The sequence below is a fragment of the Marmota monax genome, unplaced genomic scaffold (assembly GCF_021218885.2).
Source record: "Marmota monax isolate L192 unplaced genomic scaffold, Marmota_monax_Labrador192_F-V1.1 WCK01_AAM20220418_F8-fsc00051, whole genome shotgun sequence".
Lineage (NCBI taxonomy): Eukaryota > Metazoa > Chordata > Mammalia > Rodentia > Sciuridae > Marmota > Marmota monax.
In genome coordinates this window covers 15,573,203-15,591,835 of record NW_026695202.1, presented here as the reverse complement: position 1 = coordinate 15,591,835, position 18,633 = coordinate 15,573,203, and the positions used below count along the sequence as shown (strand labels likewise).

The window sequence follows — 18,633 nt, the reverse complement described above, 5'->3', positions numbered from 1 at the left end:
TTATGTCACATTGACCCGGCATGTTTACGATTTTTAACAACTGTCTTAAAAAGTCCAGGGACATCTGTTGAGAGTTTAATTGTGAGTGTAAAAAAATCATTAAAGGCACATTCAAGAGATCAATTTTCACAGTGCTTAAACAACACGGTGGCCATCAGGCGGTGGGGAATCTGGCGACGGGACCGACTTAGTCCCCCAAGTCGCAGAACAGGGCCCCGGGAGACGATGAAAGATACTTTAGAGGAAACAGGACGGGGAGGTGGATCGGGGGCAGAGGGAGAAGGGGGAAAGAAGGTGCAGTGCGGGGCAGGGAGAAGAAAAGAGAAAAGGAGCCTCTCCCCTCCCCTGCCAAAGTGGCATTAGCCCTGGAGTTAGGCTGCGCGCCCCAGCAAAGGGGGGCGGGGGCGCCCCGTTTTCCTCGGACCCGGGTGGGGACGGGGAGAAGGACATCACGGGCGCCCCAATCTGAGCGCCGGGTCCGAGCAGTTCCGGGGACCAGCAGCCCGAAGCTACCGGCCGGCGAGTTTGCGCGGCTCGCGGCGGCAGCCACTTTTGTTCTCCGCTCGGGGCGCCGGGCCGCGGCGGGGAGGAAGTGCGCACGCGCGGGCGGGGCGGGGGCGGGGCGGGCGGCGGGCCCCGGCGCCGCCCCCTGCCGCCCCGGCCCGCTCCATCCGGGCACTGCCGAATTAGCATCGTGCCGAGGCACAACTTTGCCGAGGCCCAGCGAGATCCAGGCGCGCGCGCCGGAGGAAATATAGTCCCTGCCGGCGGGCGGCTGGCGCGGGCGGCGGCGGGGCGCGCGCGCGGGGCTGCGCGGGGCTCCCGGCGCCGGGGGGCCATGCGCCGGGCCGCGCTGGCAGCCCGGGGACCCCGCGCAACTTGCCCCGCAGCCTGAGGAGTTGGGGCGGCCGTGGGCTCGGTGCCGCGGCGACCGGCCGCCTTTCTTCCCTCTCGCCCGTCCCCCTCCCTTTCGGCCGTGGAGGAGGGGGCTCCCGTCCCCCCTCCTCCGAGGCCCGGTCCGCCCCCGCCGGATCCCGCGCCCCCAGCTGTTCCGCACAACTTCCCGGGATCGGGGGCCAAAGTGAGCGCAAAGTGCCACCCAAGTTGCCGGGATGGAGCTGCAGAGCCGGCCCGAGGCGCTCTCCGTGGAACTCGCGCGCCACCAGGTAGGTGGCTGGGGGTTGGGGGGTCGGGTGGGAGACGGGGGAGTGTTTGGGGGAGTGGAGGCACCCGCGACCCGAGTTTTCTCTCATGTCCCAGGGTCCCCTGGCTGGGGTGCCGGGAACGGCCCCTTCCTAGAGCCCGTCCTGGGGCAGGGGAGGTCTGCGTGGCTCGGCCCCCTCCTTGGTTCCCTCTCCACGCTCCTCCCGCGCGATCCTGCACTGTTTGAGGCTTGAGAGCTCCTGGCATCGGATCGCGGCATCTTCCCTTAATCGCTGCCGGGTCTGCCTGACAGGGGTGGCCGGGAGGGGTTCCCTTCGTGAGCTTGTCCCGGGGAGGGGAAGCGTGGACAGCCCCCTTCCAACCTTTTCCTTCGGCCTCTACCCCCACGGAGTCCTGCACTATTCGCAAAAGTAGTTTTGGTGATTGTTGGTCCGCGAGCGGCGGCGTGGCGGCCAGCGCCGGAGCGGTTTTGCGGCGTGCGCGTGTGTGTGTTGGGGAGATTAGGACGCGACTTGAATATTTATGAGCTTTGCTCGACACGGACTCGCCGTGTTTACTTGGCTCTTTGTTCCTCCCCCCTCCCCCGGCACACACTCACACTCACACACTCATTCGCACACGCACCCCGGCCGGCAAACTTGCACGGCTCGGGGCGCGCCGCCGGGTGGCCTCGGCCCCCGCCCCGCCCCGCGAGCTGCCCCGATGAGGCGGCAGCCACAGGTAAGCGGCCCCGCGCGGCACTGCCCGGTCGCCGCGCGTGCGGGACGCGGCCAGGGAAACTTGGGGCGCGCTGCGGCCGTCCTGGCCCTTGGGGTGCCCGGCGGGGTGCCGTGGCCCATGGGGCCCCGGGCGCACCTGACCCCCGGCCTGCCGGCCTGAGCCCGCTCCTCCGTGTTTCCGCAGAACGGCGACCTCAAGAAGCAGCTCCACGAAAGGCAGCCGCGGATCGCAACGCTCAGTGACAAACAAGTAAGCGAGGGGACCAGTCCCCCACTTGAGGCGAGGGGCCCGGGAGGGGTCGCCGGGCACTTTGACAGCACCCTGAAAAGTGCCAGCGTAGGCGCCACACACGCAGACTCCCCCAGGGGTCTGTCTCCAGTCCTCGAAGTTATCGACCCCCGTTTCTGGGGAGAAAGAGCCGGTTCGTGGCGACGGAGGGTGAGCGCGAGGCCCCGGCAGTGGCCGAAAAAGACAAGCTGCACCTCAAAGGCGCCGGCAGCCCGGCGTCCATTTTGAGTTGGTGGACATGTTTTTGGAACGTGTAAATTCCCCGGGCTCGGCGTCCCCAGCCCCACACTGGGTGGGAGTGGGAGCGGAGGACGGCGGTCATTCGAGCCTGGACGTCAAACTACTTGGAAGCAATTCCTGGCTTCCTTGGAAGATCTCGCTTTAAAATCCTTCCCTGGGCGCCCCCCTCCCCTCCACTTCGCCGGCTTCACTTTTTATTCTTGGAATCTGACGCCAGCTCCCGGGAACAAAAGAAAGGCGCCCCCGGGACCCCCCGGTTCTGCTCCAACTTTGGTCTCTGGGCCTTACGGGTAGATGGGGACCCACCAGGAGCTCCTGCGGTGGGGGGCGCGGCGACAGACCCCCGCGCGGCCTCCTCGGGGGAGGAAAAGTTGTCCATTGTGACTTAGTTGCGCTGAGCTCAGCGCTCCGGGTTTCAGCACCACGAACAGATGCCGCCGCCGGAGCTCGGCCGGCCGCGCGCCCCCGCCCCCGCCGCCCCTCCCCCGCCCCCGCGCGGCGCCCCCGCCCCTTCCCCGCCGCGGAGCCGAGAACTTTGAGCGGCGCAGCCAATGGCGCTCCCGGGGCTCCGAGGCGGCGGGCGGGGGCGCCCCTCCTCCGCGCCCTCCGCCCGCCCGCGGCCGCCCCCGCCCCGCGCCGCCGCGCCCCCTGGCCATCGATCGCGCTTCCTTCGGAATGCCACCGCCGCCAAACTTGGACCGCTCGGCCCCGCGCCCCTCCCCCCTCGCGGCGGCGCCCCCTCCCGGGCGGGGCTTTCCCTGCGGGGGAGAGGCGGGGACGCGGCTGGCGGGGCGCCGCGGCGGAGAGGCCAACTCCGGCCCCGGGGCTGCTTTCGAGTCTTTAAAGTTGAAAAGTGGTGGGAGGGGGCGTGCGGGCGAGGAGGCGACCGGAAAGAAAGATGGCTGTTCCGGCGGGTCCGCGCCCGGTGGGGGCGCCCGGCTGGACGGCTGGGTTGGGACGCGGCATTAACCCCTTTCTGTCGGTGCCGCGGCCCCCCACCCCCCGGCTGCGCGCCCCCGTCCGGGAGTGGAAGCTTCCATTCCCGCCGGAGGGGGGCCCGGCGCGCGGCCCCGGCGAAGTCGGGGAGTTCGCGGGGGGAGGGGACCCAGGCCCGGCATTACCATTTTGATTGCTTCGATGCCATTTTTGGAGGGGGAGGGGTTGGAAGACCCTTCTCTGCAGAGCACAAAGATGTTTAATCACTGTGTAGGATCAAATCGGATACTTTATTAAAAAAAAAGCACAACACCACCAAATCTGTAGAGTAATAGCTGAGGGTTACTAAGCCCCTTTTCCACTGGATAAAACGGCAAGTTGTTGACTCTTATGTTCGGAGTAGATTTAAAACAGGAGCCCGTCACCCGGCGGCTTTCACGGCAACAATGTCTTTATGTCTGCGCTGCGTGGCAATAGTTTTACTATTTGGAGTGGCTCTTCAGAGCTTAGGTTTGATCATTTCCTCTGTATTGTAGCAACTGTTTCAAGGCTGTTTAAATTTTTATGATGATAGTAAATGAGTAGCTATTTATTATCCGACAGGCTGGAATTTAGATAAGGCTGAAAGAAACATTTGGAAATCCTGTCTGAAGGTGGTGGAGCTGCTGGGCCAGAAGCTGCCTACTCAGGCTGCCTTTGCCTTTAAATTTGAACTCGGGAAGGATGCCTACGACTGAAGACGCATACACCTCCATCTTTGTGTGTGTGTGTGTGTGTGTGTGTGTGTGTGTGTGTGTTTAAAAAGAAAGGAAACAAGAAAACTTTTGTTCCCTGGCCTTTTAAAAATGTTTCTCTTTTTGATGACTAAAAATGACATCTGGTCAGCAGCCAGGGTTTGGCCTGCCATCGGAACTTGTGTTTGTAACTGCAAGTGTTGTTGCTTTTCCGGTTCTCTTTGTGGCATTTTATATAACAAGGGCTCATAAAAGGGAGGGGAGGGGGCTGAGGCCGGGTTCAGCATGCTAATCAAGCCTCCTTGTCTCTCCTGGGCTGGCTGTTGCATCTTTCAGGGGTCACCTATGTCTTGAGTTGGGTGGACTGAACATTTCCCCTCCCTCTCTCCTTGGAGACCTCCGCAGTGATTGGCAGCTTGGCCCGGGAAAGGTGGAGGTACGCATTGGGAGGTGACTAGGATGTGCTTTGAAGAGGCTCTCTGTTGGATATCCCAAAACTTGTCCAGGAGGAGCCAAAATATGGGAGTAGGAATGAAAAAGCTTGTATGTCAGAGCCTTTTTTTTTTTTAACTCAACATGAAATTAAAGGTAGGATTCCTTTTTAGAGTCACTTGGAGAAAAAAATCTTACCACCTCCGGAGATTTCTTTTTGTGTGTGTGCTGCCCCCACTTGGAGTATCGGATATAAAGGTTAAGTTTCAATTAAAAGTGCACGTGCAGAGGATGATGAACTAGATAGTAAAATGAACGGATGACCCCATTATCCACGTGTTGGAAACACAGATGCAATGTAGGATCCTCAGGGCCCGCCATCGGCTTCTCATTCATGCCCTTTAGCACTGGAATGTTTTCAGTTACTCTTATATAGATAAGTGTGTAAAGGACTCAGAATCAGGTAGTTTGTCGGTCAGAAGTGGAGAGATAAATCTTGTCCAGTTTTCCTCTCATCATTGGGGGGGGGGGGGTTAAGGGTTAAACGGAAAGCTACGTGCCATGGGACCCTGCTATCTGAAAAGGAAATTCATATTTTCTCCTTGGGGGAATCAGAAGGGCATGGGGGAGTTGGTCAGAGCTGACCTGTGACGGGGGACACAGGCAGGTTGTGCTTGGGATAGTGTGCACCTCGGTGCTGGGCTGTGTCTGGTGAGGTTGGACCCCTCTTCTTTAACAAGATATGATGTGTGAAGACTCCATTAGCTGCTCCAGTGGTTTTACACCATGAATCTGCAGCACATGCAGAGAGGCAGTAACATTTTTATCTAAATTGTCAAGCAACAAGCACTTCCGTGTAAATAACAGACCATCATAAACACTGAAGGCTCCCCCCGCTTTTAGTGTTCTTGTAGCAGTTCGAAGTCACGTGAGGTGGTATCTCCAGGCCTGACTTCATGCAATCCAGTCTGTCCGAGTTTGAAGAGTCTTGTGTTTGAACTTGAGTTCATATTAATGTGGACTTGCCTGAGAGACCCTGGAGGTGAACCTGGGGCCTTGCGCATTGCCCCATCCATCCATTTGATGGACTCTGGGTTCCAAGGGGTTGTCCTCTAGCACAGCAATAAAAATCCGTCTTCTTGAAAGGCAGTCTGTCCGTGTGCTCCCTCAGGCACTAAATCGTGTCTTCGGCAGGATTCACCAGTCACTGGAGCACAGGGGTTCCCCCTGGAAGGCTCCCCAGCTGAAGCCCACAGCAGGTTTATCCCCAGAGCACTCCCTTCCAAGATGGTCTTTGCTTGGTCAGAGGACGTTCTCTTCTCTAAGCTCTCCTCCCAAGCCTGCTCCCCTCAGGAAATATTCCCTGATGTTCCTCTGGAGTGTCCCCCTCATGCCTGAAACAGCATTGTTTAATATTACAGGCCAGAGACCGAATTAAGGCCAACTCCAAAGGCTCCGCATTGTGCCCTGTGTGGTGACGGTGTGGGTTGGACCACCCCCTGCACAGCTGAAGCCTGCTGGGGCCCTTCCACCTGAGCCCTTCTCCACGCCCCCACCACCCTGGAAGATGGCAGCAGCCTCCTCACTGTGTCCACCTAAAGGAGGATAGAACAGTTTTATTGATACACAATTTGCACACATCATTCGCCTGTAGAAAGGAAGCCATTTGGGGGGGCCTTGTATTTCCAGGCCCCTTTGCCCCTGTCCATTTCATAGTGTTCATCACCCAGAAAGGGAACCGTTGGGCTGTCCTGCTCTCCAGCCCCAAGCGACTGCTCCCCTGCTCTGGAGTGGCCTGCTGGGGACTTCCCACCTGGGGTCACAGACCACCAGTCTCACCTACTGTGAGGTTTCAGGGGTGCCCTGGTTGTAGCACAGGTCAGTACATGGTTCCTTTTTGTGTCTGAATGCCCCTCTGTCCATGGCTGTTTGGATGGTTTCTTCCTTTTGGCTTTTAATAGTTGTGTGCTGAATCTCTGGTCCTTGTAGTGTGTGCCTTCACCAGAGTGAGTGCCTTAATCAGAATGGGATCACTCTGCTTCCTGCTCACAACCGTCAAGTGGGTCCCCATTGCTCTCAGGGGCCCTGCCTGCTGCCTGTCCTCTACTGGAGGGAGTGGGGGTTCACTGCACTCTTTAGCCTGGCAGCAGGGCCCTCCTGGTTGCTTTTCAGCAGGTCCCTGGCACCCTGAGTGTCGCCCTGCCTCTGAGGAGTGCCTGCATTACTGTCTTGATCTGGGTGGGGCGGTGGCAGAGGGAGGTCTGCTCAGAATCAGTCCAGGGTTGTTCCCCGTGTTTTCAGGGCAGGGAGGAGTGTGGGGTCAGCAGTGGTGATGTGGTGGGCCCAGAGGAGCCCCCGCCTGGAGTCGGCAGGCAGTGAATGAGTGGCCCCAGAGGTGAGCGGACCAGCTCCCAGCCCTGGCGGACTTGACAGAAGAGTGACGTGTGACAGCTGTGACGTGTGACTCCTGGAAAAGGGCTGTGAAGGCTGTGCTGTGGGAAGCCTTGCCGAGTTTGTGGGCTGGAGACGGAGGACCGCTTCCTGGAGCAGGTCACCTGGGGTGGGTGTTCCCAGGACCCTGGGTGTGGGCAGTGGAGCTGGTGGTTGGAGGAAAGGGCCTGAGGAAACCCTGCAGGAGGGGCAGGTGTGCTGGAGGTGATTCTGGCAGTGAAACCAAGAGAGAGGAGCGAGATGTGAGCTGTGGCCAGGGCAAGGAAGGTGTGTGAAGGGCGGGATTTGATGTGGTAAGGCCTGAGGCAGAAGGTGTGGAGGACGGCAGATTCCAAGTGGGAGAGTGGAGGGGCTGAGGTCCCCTGGCAGGTGAGCTGCTTATTCTTTTGTTGCCTTGTGGGAAGGTGCTTCCATGGTCCACGCTGTGTGTGTCCAGGGAGCAGGAGGCTGGGCACCTATGCAGAGCAACAGTGACCAGTGTGATCAGATGGGGAGGGTGGGGACTGCAGGGGACCTTCTCCTGCCTTCTCCAGAGCAGAGAAGTTTGTGGGGGACAGCTCTGGAAGCCTCCACAAGGTGACTCAGAGGGAAACTGCTTAAAGAAAACAAAAGTGTGTGTGCATGACGTACACACATCTATGTTGGGTGAACTTAGTTGCATCTTATTTTGAATTTATTTTTATTGTTCCTACATAATATAGAATGATAAATAACAAATCTGTGTATGTCGAAGTTTACAACAACACCACATACACAAAGCCTATGTAGTACACGTAAATTCTGTCCAGGATTACGTCACTAAAACGAGAGGAGGGATCTGTTTTTGAACTCAGGAAGTTAATGACCGTTCTCCTGCCCTGAAGTGAGATGTTACTAGGAAAGGCCAAGGTCACAGTCTGCTGTTACTGTGACATAGAGGAATAGAGAAAATTCTACTCAAAAGAAAGTTTCTGATGTGATGCAAGCCACGTGTCTGGGAACCACAGCACAGGTTTGAATGTCGGGTAACAGGGAGGGTCCTCTCCTTGCTGCCCCCCTGGCATGGATGCCATCGGTGTCAGGCGTCAGTGTTCGCGGCTGCACTCTGCACACACGTACACCTGTCATCTGGACGGCACAAGTGGCTGTTGAACTTGTCTCCACACCTGCCAGGGTCGTGCACGTGGGTTGGAGGCAGCTGGGTTAATTCTAGAAACACTCGTAGCTCCCAGCAGATTCTGGGGATGTGGAGTGGAGGTGGGTGACATGGTTAGTGATGGTGACGCCTCACTCTTGCAGATGTTTCCCCTGGTCTCTGCTCACAGTGCTTGGGAGCAGGTGACTCTGTTTACCTGTCCCCCAGCGAGGCCTTGTCACGGGACGCCTGGCCATCAGCAGTGGAGGGATGGTGTGCTCTGTGGGGCTTGTGCGACAGCCCCAAGGAGGTGGCATTTGTACCTGGGGAAGTGTTGGAGGCAGATTGTGCACACTGCCCCGTGCGGCTGCAGCGCTCCCTTTGAAGATTCCGTCCCGTCCCCTCTGTGGTTCTTCTCTGCTGGTCGGATCAGAGGCGGACAGCTTCCCAAGGCCAAGCAGCTTTGGACCAGAATGGAATTGCCGGTTCTGCCCCCAGCCTCAGGTGCCCTGTGCCTTGGCCCCACCTCCTCTCCGTCTGGTCACCACGTTGTCAGGTATGAGGGGACATAACCGGAACAGCCAGGGCCCCAAGTGCTCTTGACCTAGCCAAGTGCCCCGGCCAAGTCCTCCTGCCCTCTGAGCTCATTTCCAGTCTGAGATGTGGGGATTGTAATGAGACCCCCTCCCATGTTCCAGGTGGGCATGGAGGGCACTGAGGGGTCAAGTGCGGGTGAACCTGGGTGCTCTGCCCGCTGAGGCCCAGCTGGCCTGGGAAATGCACTGTTGCCGTCTCCATGTCCCCACTCACGGTGTCCTGTCTCTTGCCACCCTGGGGAAGGTTGATGGTGACACTGCGCTGTCCTCTTCAGCCAGTCCAGAGTGTCCACTTTGATAGTTTGCCCTCTGATACCTGCTGTCCGACTGTGCAACTGGTTTCAGTTAGGTTTGGATTTTTTGGTGAGATGCCTGAAGATGCCTCATCAGAGCTGCTGGCCACGATTCCCCCAAGATTTAGTGGGTTTTCCTCGGGTGCCTTTGTCTTCTCAGGAACCGAATCCTGGGCTCGGTGCCCTTTTGTTTTCTGTCGTGAAGCCGCCGGTCAACGGGGCTGCTCCCTGCTCTGTCCGCGGAGGCGTGCTTCTGCTCTGGGGCCGGTGTCAGCTTTGGGGGCTCTGGATGAGAAGCAGTGTCTGCAGTCACCCTGGTCACTTGCACGGCTGGGTACGGCCCCCGCCCTGGTGTCTGTGGCCTGGACACAGCCCGGGGAGAGTGCTCTGTGGGCTTCTCGCTTCCGTCTCGAGCGGCCTGTGACATGGAGGTCTGCGGCACAGGCTTTAGGCCAGACAGGCCCAGGTGGGAGCCTCCCATCCTGTGGCAGCCCCGTGCCGGGCAGGGTTCTCCTCCTCAGAGTCTCCGTCCGGTTCCTGATGGCAGACGGGAACAGCAGCGTGCTGCCGGTCGGCACCGGGCTCCGTGCGGTTTTGCCCAAGAAATGATACTAAGGGGCGACGGGAGAATTAGGTGAGGTGGCACCTTGAGCCCGGACCCTGTGTCCTGCATGTGTGTGGCTTGACCCCACCTTCCGACACCTTAGGAACCAGTTTCCCCTCGGAGGCCCTCTGGGAAGGCCTGCTGCTGATTTCTGTGCTGCTCGGGAAGAGGCTGGAGCCTGGAGAGGTCCGGTGGCTCACTGGGTCTCCCCGCTCTGGGCTGCCGGGCCCTGGGGAGGAGCAGCAGTGCTTTCTCCTGGGCAGGTGAGCAGCTGGGCGTGGACTCTCACTGCCCTGTGCGCAGGTGGAGGCAAGCCAAGCTGGTGTGCGGGAGATGAGCCCCAGCAACTCAGCGGCCATGAGCGTGAGTTGCCCCCAAAGCAGGAAGTGGGAGCAGTCTGCAGGAGGCCGGGGTCAGTTCTCCTCCTCTCCCTGGGACACCTGCTGAGGAGCGTGGGGCAGGCTGAGGACAGGGAGGAAGGACTCTTCTATGCTGCACTGTGGGCTGACCCCAGAGCACAGTCCCTGGCTTGGGCTGCGAGCCCTGGTCTGCCACCCCGCACTCGACTTTCCTGGCGCACCCGGCCTGAGCCCCTGGGTGTGTTGGGTGCCGCGTCTTGTTATTACGGACGTTGGGATTTTATGCATTAAGGGGAGGCTTCATCTCATTTTGAAATGGCCTCTATTCTCCGAAAGAACAAATATGCCTCCTTAAGGTTCCTTATTGGCTGTTACTTATTGTTCGAGTAGCCGTGGGGAAACTGCTGACGCGGCTTCGCTCGCTTACGGCCTCTGACTGCCAATAGCCGGCGTCCCTCCCCGTCTCGCCCGGGCTGCGCCTTACGTGATCCGATTTAGCTTTTGGCTTGGCGCTCCTGCAGGTCTGGTTGGGGCGCAGTGGGAAGGGCCGCTCCCGCTGGGGACTTGACATTTTTGCCCAGGGTTGAGTTGAGCCCTCATCCTGAGGAGGGGCAGGAGGGGCCCCCTGGCTGGTCCTGGTCGCCCAGTGCTGCTTGCCAGGCAGGGCCGTCTGGAGTGGGTGTCCGTGGGCTGGTGTGATGCTGATGTGCAGGAGAGAAGCCGAGTGAAGGGGTGTCCTCTGACGTCATCGAGCTACTTTAGGAACATGGTATGGGAAACGGAGGCTGGCGGGTCAGAGGCGGCAACGCCACGGGAGAGCAGAGGCTACTGCAGCTTTTTGTTGGGACAGAGACCTTGGTGTTAGGTGTGTCTAGAGCCAGGGTCCGGCCACAGGCCTGGACGCAGGCCTGGACTCGGTCGAAGCCGAGGGTCCATGTGGCCTGGACTTGGCAGACGACTTCTGACGCCAAACCCTTCAGGTGAGAGTATCAGACGGGGCTTTGGAGCACACTTTGTCTTACACCAGGGAGACTGAGGGTGCCGGTGGGCTGTGGGGCAGGGGAATCAAGTCCAGGGACAGAGCTCGTCTTCCACCAATCTCACTGTGGCCTCAGGGGAGCCTCCAGTTTGTTTCCACAGCAAGATTCGGTTTGCTGAAGTTTCCTGTGGGAAGCAGCTTTCCTGGAGCCTCACCCCAGGAGACAGGTGCTGGGACCTGCCCTTGTGTGTGGACAACGGGGCCACCAGGAGAGGACCCCGGCGGCATCCTGTTGGTTTCAGAGCAGCTGTCAGATACTCAGAGCAGGTGACTTCCGATTGGTACAAGTAAGAGAGGGCCACCTTCCCCAGCCTCGTGTGATCAAAATTGTCTGATTGTGAAACCTGTTGAATTGGAATGGCTGCTGGTGTGTGAGGTGGGTGAGTGTCCAGCTCTGTGTCCCGGGTGCATGGGAGGAGGACCTGCACATGGTTTCCCCCAGCCCTGGTGTACACCTGCTGCTTGCGGAGTGTGTACACAGGGGTCGAGGCCCACGGTGGGCTGGGAGGGGGAGGGGAGTCGGCGCCCAGAGGGAAGAGGAGCTGACAGGTGTGACTGCAGTGCCTTTGGGGGCATATTGCCTGCCTTCGGGGTCTTGAGTGTGACAGGCTGCCACTGGGTGGAGCTGGGAGAGGCTGTCTGCCCCAGAAAAGAGAAGGGCATGGCGCGGGGGAGCAGGGAAAGGGAGCAAGAGGGGTTCCCCGTGACGTTCAGGCGGAAAGCCAGCCCATACGTGCAGTTGAACTTGGGGATGTAACTAAGGATATGTGCATGTTTATGCTGGGATCCAGAGTTCAGTGTGAGAGGAGCTCACCAAGTGACAGGCAGCAGTTCCCACAGTCAGCGACACCAAGGCTCGCCCGTGATGAGTGTGCCCTGGCGGGGTGCGCAGCGCACAGAGACGCGCTGTGTGACCTCCTGACTGCCCTCTGACAGCCCCCCTGCTGCAGGGTTCTCTCCACCCACACGCTGCTACCCGGCTCCCAGCTTCCACTGCAAGAAGGTCCCCAAGAGCTTATCCTGGCTTGGAAGGGGAAGTGACAAGGCAGTCACTGGGGCCACCGTGGACTGAGGCCAGAGGGCCCTAGAGACTGTCACAGCTGCAGGCGCTGGAGGTGACAGCCGTGGGCATGTTGGAAGGCGTGGTCAGGAGCCACCTGTGGCTGGGCTTTAAAGACACCCAGGTGCCCAGAACATTTAGCAGAGGAGACTGAAAGGGACCAAGATGACAGAGCCCTCTGTGCCTTAGACCTCCTCCCCAGTCCTGGGTGGCTCTGTGTGTCCAGAAGAGGGGGCCTGGTGAGGAGGGCGCCGGCAGCCTGGGCATATGAGCAGGTGACATTCAGTATGTGCCTTCTCTGTGCTGGAGACATGGCTGTGGACGGGGGCCGAGGGTGCTCCCAGGCAGAGGGGAGACAGGTACCAGACGAGCCTAGTAAGTGAGAGAGTAAGCGAATGGGGGGGCTGGGAGGTGGGTGTCCTGGCGAGAAGTGGGGTAGGGGGGAAGCCTTGGGGGTGGGGTTGTAGCGAGGTGACGGGGTGGGGGGGTGTCCCTGAGAAGGCAGCGTTGGAGCAGAGCCCTGCAGAAGCTGGAGGGAGCCAGTGGCCTTCTGTGGGAAGAGTGTTCCTGCAGAGGAAATGGCCCGGGCTTCCCGTGACGGCTCGTGTGGCTGGGGAGCAGGAGTGTGAGGAGATCGAGAACCTGTGGACGCGAGGGCCTCCAACGTGGCCACTCCTGCCTTTCAGTCGGGACGGCACAGCTAGTGGAAGTGCTTGCGGGCTGGGATGACCCTCGGGCTGGCTCCTGCGAGGCTGGAGGAAGAGCTGACCGCGGGCGCTGGTTGCTGGAGGTCTTCGCCTGCCCAGCCACCGCTCAAGCCCAGAGGAGAAGCAGCCCCGCTGGCCCTGGGACGGGGATGTGCCGAGGCTGCAGCCTTGAGGTTCTCTGGGGCTCTGGGATGGTCCTCAAGATTCAAAGGCCATGAGACTCCAGGTTGTGGCATAGTCCGGGTCCTGGGGGTAGGATTCTGCAGTCCAGGGAGCCCCTGAGCCCCTGCAGGTTGCCAGTGCAGGGAGCTGTTGGGGTTCGTCCAGGCTCTGTCCCCCACTTAGGTAACTAAGCGGAACTCGGATCTGTTTCCATTCGTGAGATTGTCCTGCAACACCCCCTTCCGTGCCCCGCCCTGAGCCAGGGTCTCGCTGAAGTCAACGTGCTCTGCCGAGTGGAGTTGAATGGGCCCGCAGCCTCTCCTACTGGGGATCTAATTATAAACACAAGGGACAGTACCAAATAAGCTGCCTTGGAAGGGAGAGGAGCCTGGCAGCCTGGTTAAAGTGTCCTTTAATGAACTTCTTGGTACTTGTATCTTAGCAACACATTTTATTACATCCTGGCGCGGCTGGACTTACTGTGCAGTAATTTATCCCCCCCCCCGCATGCCCCCACCTTGGTGATGGGGGGGGGGGAGGGATGCGCCCACCCGCTCTCCCGAGGCTGTGATGGCCTCTCTTCAGCTTTGTTTAATTGATGAAAAAGGTAAACATGGCGCTGGGGCCAGGACCTTGCTGGCTGGCAGGAGCCGGTGCAGAGGGAGCGTGGCCGGCCTGGAAGGTGGGGCTGCGCGCCAGTCCCCGGGCTGCTGCTACAGGCCCCTCACGGGGGTGCTGATCTGCGCTCCTGAACTGGGAGTTTTTATCTGGTCTTCTTTCTTCTGATGACACTAATTCACAAATGGTGGGCTGGGGGGGGTGTGTGTGTGTGTAACTCGTTCCTTGTGATTGGCAGCCTGTCAGGGGTATGGGGACGTGTGACTGGGGCCACCTCTGGACCAGGTGCAAGTGGAGGGCAGCACCCGAGAGGAAGGGGCTGGGCACTGGGATAGGGGACCGTCCCCCTGGCATGGCTGTTCCTGAGCACAGGGACCTGGGTCACTTGCTTTTCTTCCGAGCTGTAGCTGTCCTCTACTGAGCAAGTTCCTGAGGCCACAAACTGGGGGCTTCAAACAACAAAGTATTTCTCTCCGAGTTCTGGGGGCCGAAGTCTGAGCAGCGGGTGAGCAGGCTGTGCTCCTCCCCAAGGCGCCGGGGGAGGGGTCTTCCTGCCTCCCCCCACTTCTGGGCTCCTGGCGCTCCTGGGCTGGTGGGTGCCTCACTGGGTCTCTGCTTCCACATCAACTGGTCATCTTCCCTCAGGCTCTGCCTCGAAGTCTTCAGGGGCCTCGTTGATCCAGACTGACCTCAACCAGAGGGTCTTTTATATCTACAAAGACCCTCTTTTCCAGAAAGGTCGCTTTCTGAGTTTCCAGATGGATGGAGTCTAGGGCCACTGCTCAACCCAGTGCGTCTGTTCGTGGAAGCTGGTCGTGCCCAACCCAGACTGGAGCTGGGAGGGAGGGGCTGTTGGGGTGCCAGTCATGCCGGACACCGTGGGCTCCTCCTGGGTGTGTCCCTACAGCCAGGAGCTGAGCTACACAGGGCCGATTCAGTGGTGTGGCGACCGTGTGTCCTGAGCCTGGTGGTAACAGATGAGGAAATGGAGTCCCACGGGGCCGGCAGCTTGTAGGAGCCTCAAGTCTCCTAGGAGGTGGGACAGGGAGCCCCGCGTCCCTGCAGGCTGGATGGCCACGAGGAAGGACAAGAGGCTGCCTGTTCCCCCTCCGTCTGTCCTGCTTCTGAACAGCTTCTCCTTGCTGCCAGCTGAGGATGAATCAGGGTGACGCCCTCAGCTGGCTGGCTTCCAAAGGGCGCTCACGTTAATGTCACACTCTCCACTCTGGAGAGCCACGGACTCGGGTGAGCCCCAGATTTTCCCGGATGTTCCTGACTCACAATGTTCAGAATCGCTGCTGTGTATCAGCCTCAGAGAGTAAAGCCTCCGTGCCACTCATGACAGCCTTTCCAGCAGGGTGTCAATCAGCGCTCTGCCATTGGGGCACACCTGCGAGGAGCCCACTGCGTCCTATGTGGTGGGCACCCCAATAGCTCCATCCCCCAACTCTAGTCTGGCAGATGCACTGGGTTGACCAGTGTCTCCCCAAACTCTCTCCTTCTGGAAACTCAGAATGAGACCTTATTTGAAAAGAGGGTCTTTGCAGATACATCAGGTTGAGGTCGTTCAAGGTCAGCAGGGCCCCTGAAGACACCAAGGCAGATTATAACAAGCACCCGCCTCCAAGCACGGTGCTGGGGTCCATGTGGGCGGGGAAGCTTGTCTCTGAACTGCAGGTGGTTTTGGAGTGGCTGGTCCCCGGCTGTGGCCTGTTCTCCCACTGAGCAGGAGACTGGGGAAAAGCCCACCCTCTGGGAGTCAGTCTCTGAGTCTGTCAAATGGGGATGAAGTGACCACCTCTTCCGGGTGAAGGTGAAGTGGCAACAGGACAGGGCCAGCCCATGGGTGTGGGGGCTGGGGATGGCTGATCAGGCCAGTTCAGGGTCAGGAGGCCAGCTTCCTCCTCTCCTCCAGCACCTGATGGCACACCTGCACCTTGTGTGCCTGGGTCCTCCGGTCCAGGGACAGAACTGAGGTCTCTGCTGGGGGGACAGGGAATGGGCCGCGGGGCCGCAGCTCCTCCATGGGGGCTGAAGGCACAGAGCCGGCCTGGACTCCTGGCTGGGCCCAGCTCCGCCTGCCCTCCCACGTCCAGGTGTCGCTTCCTCGGGTGGAAGGGCACCTCTCGGAGGTTCCTGCCTCCTGGATGTGTGCTGAGGCTTCTGGGATGGTGCATTTGGGGTCACCTGTGTGGGGCATTGGCCCCAATCATGCTGACCAATGTTGGGGCAGGACGGTAGGAGGGCTGTGGGGTGGACCTCCTGCTCCTGGGTGCCGGCTGGGGGCTCAGGCAACTCCTAAGGCCACTCTGGTGGCTCAGTCTGATGTCCCTCTGCCTGTGCTCAGACAGCTGTGCCCTGGTTGAGGACCCTGTCCCCACTCCAGCTGTGCCACTGGAAGGCACAAAGAAGCCACGGCCAGAGCCCTCCTCACAGTGACCTGACCCCTGCTTTTTGCTGTGGGTGGACCGTGGTCTCCTATGGGTAGAGAGTGCCAGTGGCCAGTTGATGGGGACGCTGACAGGCTTCTCTCCTCACAGGTGGGCGGGAGGGTCTCTGTCCTGCTGAGACGCCTGGTCCTGCAGGGGGTTCTTGAGTTTGCACACCTTCTCAGCCTTGTCCCGGGGACAGTGGCCCTGTGTCCAGGAGGGCGATGCAGCTGTGGCATTGTATTGGTCAGCTGTGCCGTGGTAACAAGTGGCCCCACACCTTGGTGGCTGAGGGTGAGTCGAACTGAGCCTAGGAGCTGCCCAGCCGTTCTCCGCCTCAGGGACATGCCACCTCTGGGCAGCCCGACTGCCACGTCCTGCCGGGGTCGATCCCGGCTTCAGGCCTGCTTCCCTGCTGCCCTCTGCCTGGGAGCCCTGTGTTGTCCCACTGCTGTAATGAGTTTGGTTGAGTGGAGGCCCCCCCCCCACGACCCCTGTCCTGCAGCCCTGGACACATGATGGGACTGGGCAGGTGTGTGTGGCCTGGACATAGGTGCTATGTGCAGGTTGTTTATAAAGGGCCACTTGTCCCTCTGGGGCTGTGCGTGCTTCACACCCTCCAGCTCTGGTGCCTTGGTTTGGGTCCATGGTGAATGTTCCGTGGAAGACCAGTGGGTCACTCTGGGATGGCCCTCGGGTGCTGGGCAGGAGCGGGGGTGGAGGGTGCCTGGGTCTGTCCCATTACTGCCTCCTTGTCATCTCCAGTGGACGCCATCTGCACCCCACTGTGGGCTCCTGTGTCCCCACCCAGGCTTCCCACCGTCCCAGAGCCCTCAGTCCCTGCCATGTGGCTGGTGTCCAGGAGTGGCTGTGAGGCCCAGCGAGGGGGCAGAGGAGGTCAGGTGCTCTGGCAGAGGCCTTGGCTTCCCCAGGCTGCCCCGAGCGTGAGAAGTGCCCAGTTCCCTCTGGGACCTGTAGGGCATGGTTCTCCCTGCTCAGGGTCCACAGCAGGGAGGGGTAGCTCCAGATTCCAGAGGCAACTGCTCCCTTCCAGGAAATGAGGCCCTGAAACATCAAGTGACTGTTCCACGTCCCCAGCTCCTAGGTGGCAGCGCAATCTCTGCGTGAGTCCCCCCTTTGTGGGTGGAAAGGACTTTGCTGTCCCTTGGCCCATTTGCTCCTGAGGCTTCGCTGCCTGTGCCTTCCCTCCGCCCCCTCCTCCAAGCCACGAAGTCCCCTCCATGACCCCCGTCTGACAGCCGCTGTCTCTGTACTTGCTGTGCAGGTGTCTGGGAAAGAGGGGAGCAGGGGGCAGGTGGGGTTTGGCTTTGGTTTGTGGGTGGCGCTGAGCGTCTAGGACATGAGGTGTCCAGAATGCCCTGTGGTCTGCAGGAGGCAGGGGTGACACCCGCAGGACATCCTCTGGAGTCTGGGGCCCTTGCACAGCCCATGGGGCTGGGAATGTGCTGTCCTTGCTCAAGGTCAGACTTGCCAGAGGCGGGAGATTTTTTTAAGGGCACATTCTTTTGTTGTTGTTAAACATTTTTTTAGTTATACGTGGGCACAACACCTTATTTTGTTTATTTTTATGTGGTGCTGAGGATCGAACCCAGGGCCTCACATAGGCAAGGCAAGCGCTCCTGTCACTGAGCCACAACCCGAGCCCAAGGGCACGTTCTTGACGGAGAGGCCCCAGGGTCCCACAGGCCAAGCTGACCATGCGCACTGCAGGTGGGGCCTGAGCTGAGTTCTACCCTGGGTTCTTCCTCCTCCTCTTTGTTTATGTCACGGTGAGATTGTGTAATGTGACACTCACCATCCTGGGTTGGGGCAGGTGGGGGTGCCGAGCACCTTGCTCTGGTGTGCTGTCCCATCCTCCACCCCGGGCAGCGATTTCCCCTGCAGTGTGGCTTCAGGGGCCGTGCCAGACACTTGTTCTCCCAGGAGTGGTCACTTGCGGTCCTTCATGGCCTCTGAGGCAGGAAGGGGGTTAACAGCCGAATTCCTGCTCAACCTCAGCACCTCTGGAGACCAGAGGTGTGCCATGAGAGGACGGTCCACCCCTCTGTGCAGCCCCTGTCCTTGAGGAGGTCAGGAGGGGGCTCGCTAGAGGAGGGTGTTTGCACCTGGGTTCAGACGCACCCCCTCTCACCCGGGTCGTCAAGGCCCCAGCTCATCCGTTTTCGTTTTAAGACCCTCGCGCTCGGCTGCTCTTCACTGAGTGCATCTGGAAGAGACCTCCGCCTGCAAACCTGGCTGGAGAAGCAGTGCCAGTGGCCGTGCTGTCCCCGGTGCCCAGGTGGTCCTCTGCCGCCTGGCCAGCTGGCCTGAGGGGCTCCCTGGGGCACAGGATGCAGGTGGGACGGACTGGCAGTTGTCACACAGAGCCCCCAGCCGGGTCTTGGGTGTCACCTCCCCCCTGCTTTCTAAGGAGCTGCCCTCACAGGTGACCAGGCCCTGGCCCTTCAGCTCCCGGCTATGGCTCCCCAGGCCCTCTGCTGCTTCCCCGAGGGAGGAGACACATCAGGACCCAGTGCTGTTGTCTCCTGTGTCCCACGTCACTGGAGCACAAGCCGCGGCACACAGAGGTCCTCTGCCATCCATGACATGGCAGGGTGTCTGCCTCGCCTGCAGGGTGGCTAGGTGCCCATTTCTTTCCACTGCAGGACCCTTCACTGCGTGCCAGG

General features: G+C 60.0%; 1 protein-coding gene across 1 annotated transcript in view; it reads left to right on the top strand.

The window, feature by feature from the left end:
- Positions 1-831: 831 nt before the first annotated feature.
- The window catches only part of Phf21b (PHD finger protein 21B), a 69,396-nt gene continuing 51,594 nt past the window's right edge, over positions 832-18,633 (top strand). Inside the window, exons 1-2 of the mRNA XM_046429735.2 lie at positions 832-1,166; positions 2,068-2,133. Coding sequence (XP_046285691.1) covers positions 1,113-1,166; positions 2,068-2,133 — 120 coding nt within the window. The 5' untranslated portion in view covers positions 832-1,112. The remainder of the gene's footprint in view (positions 1,167-2,067; positions 2,134-18,633) is intronic.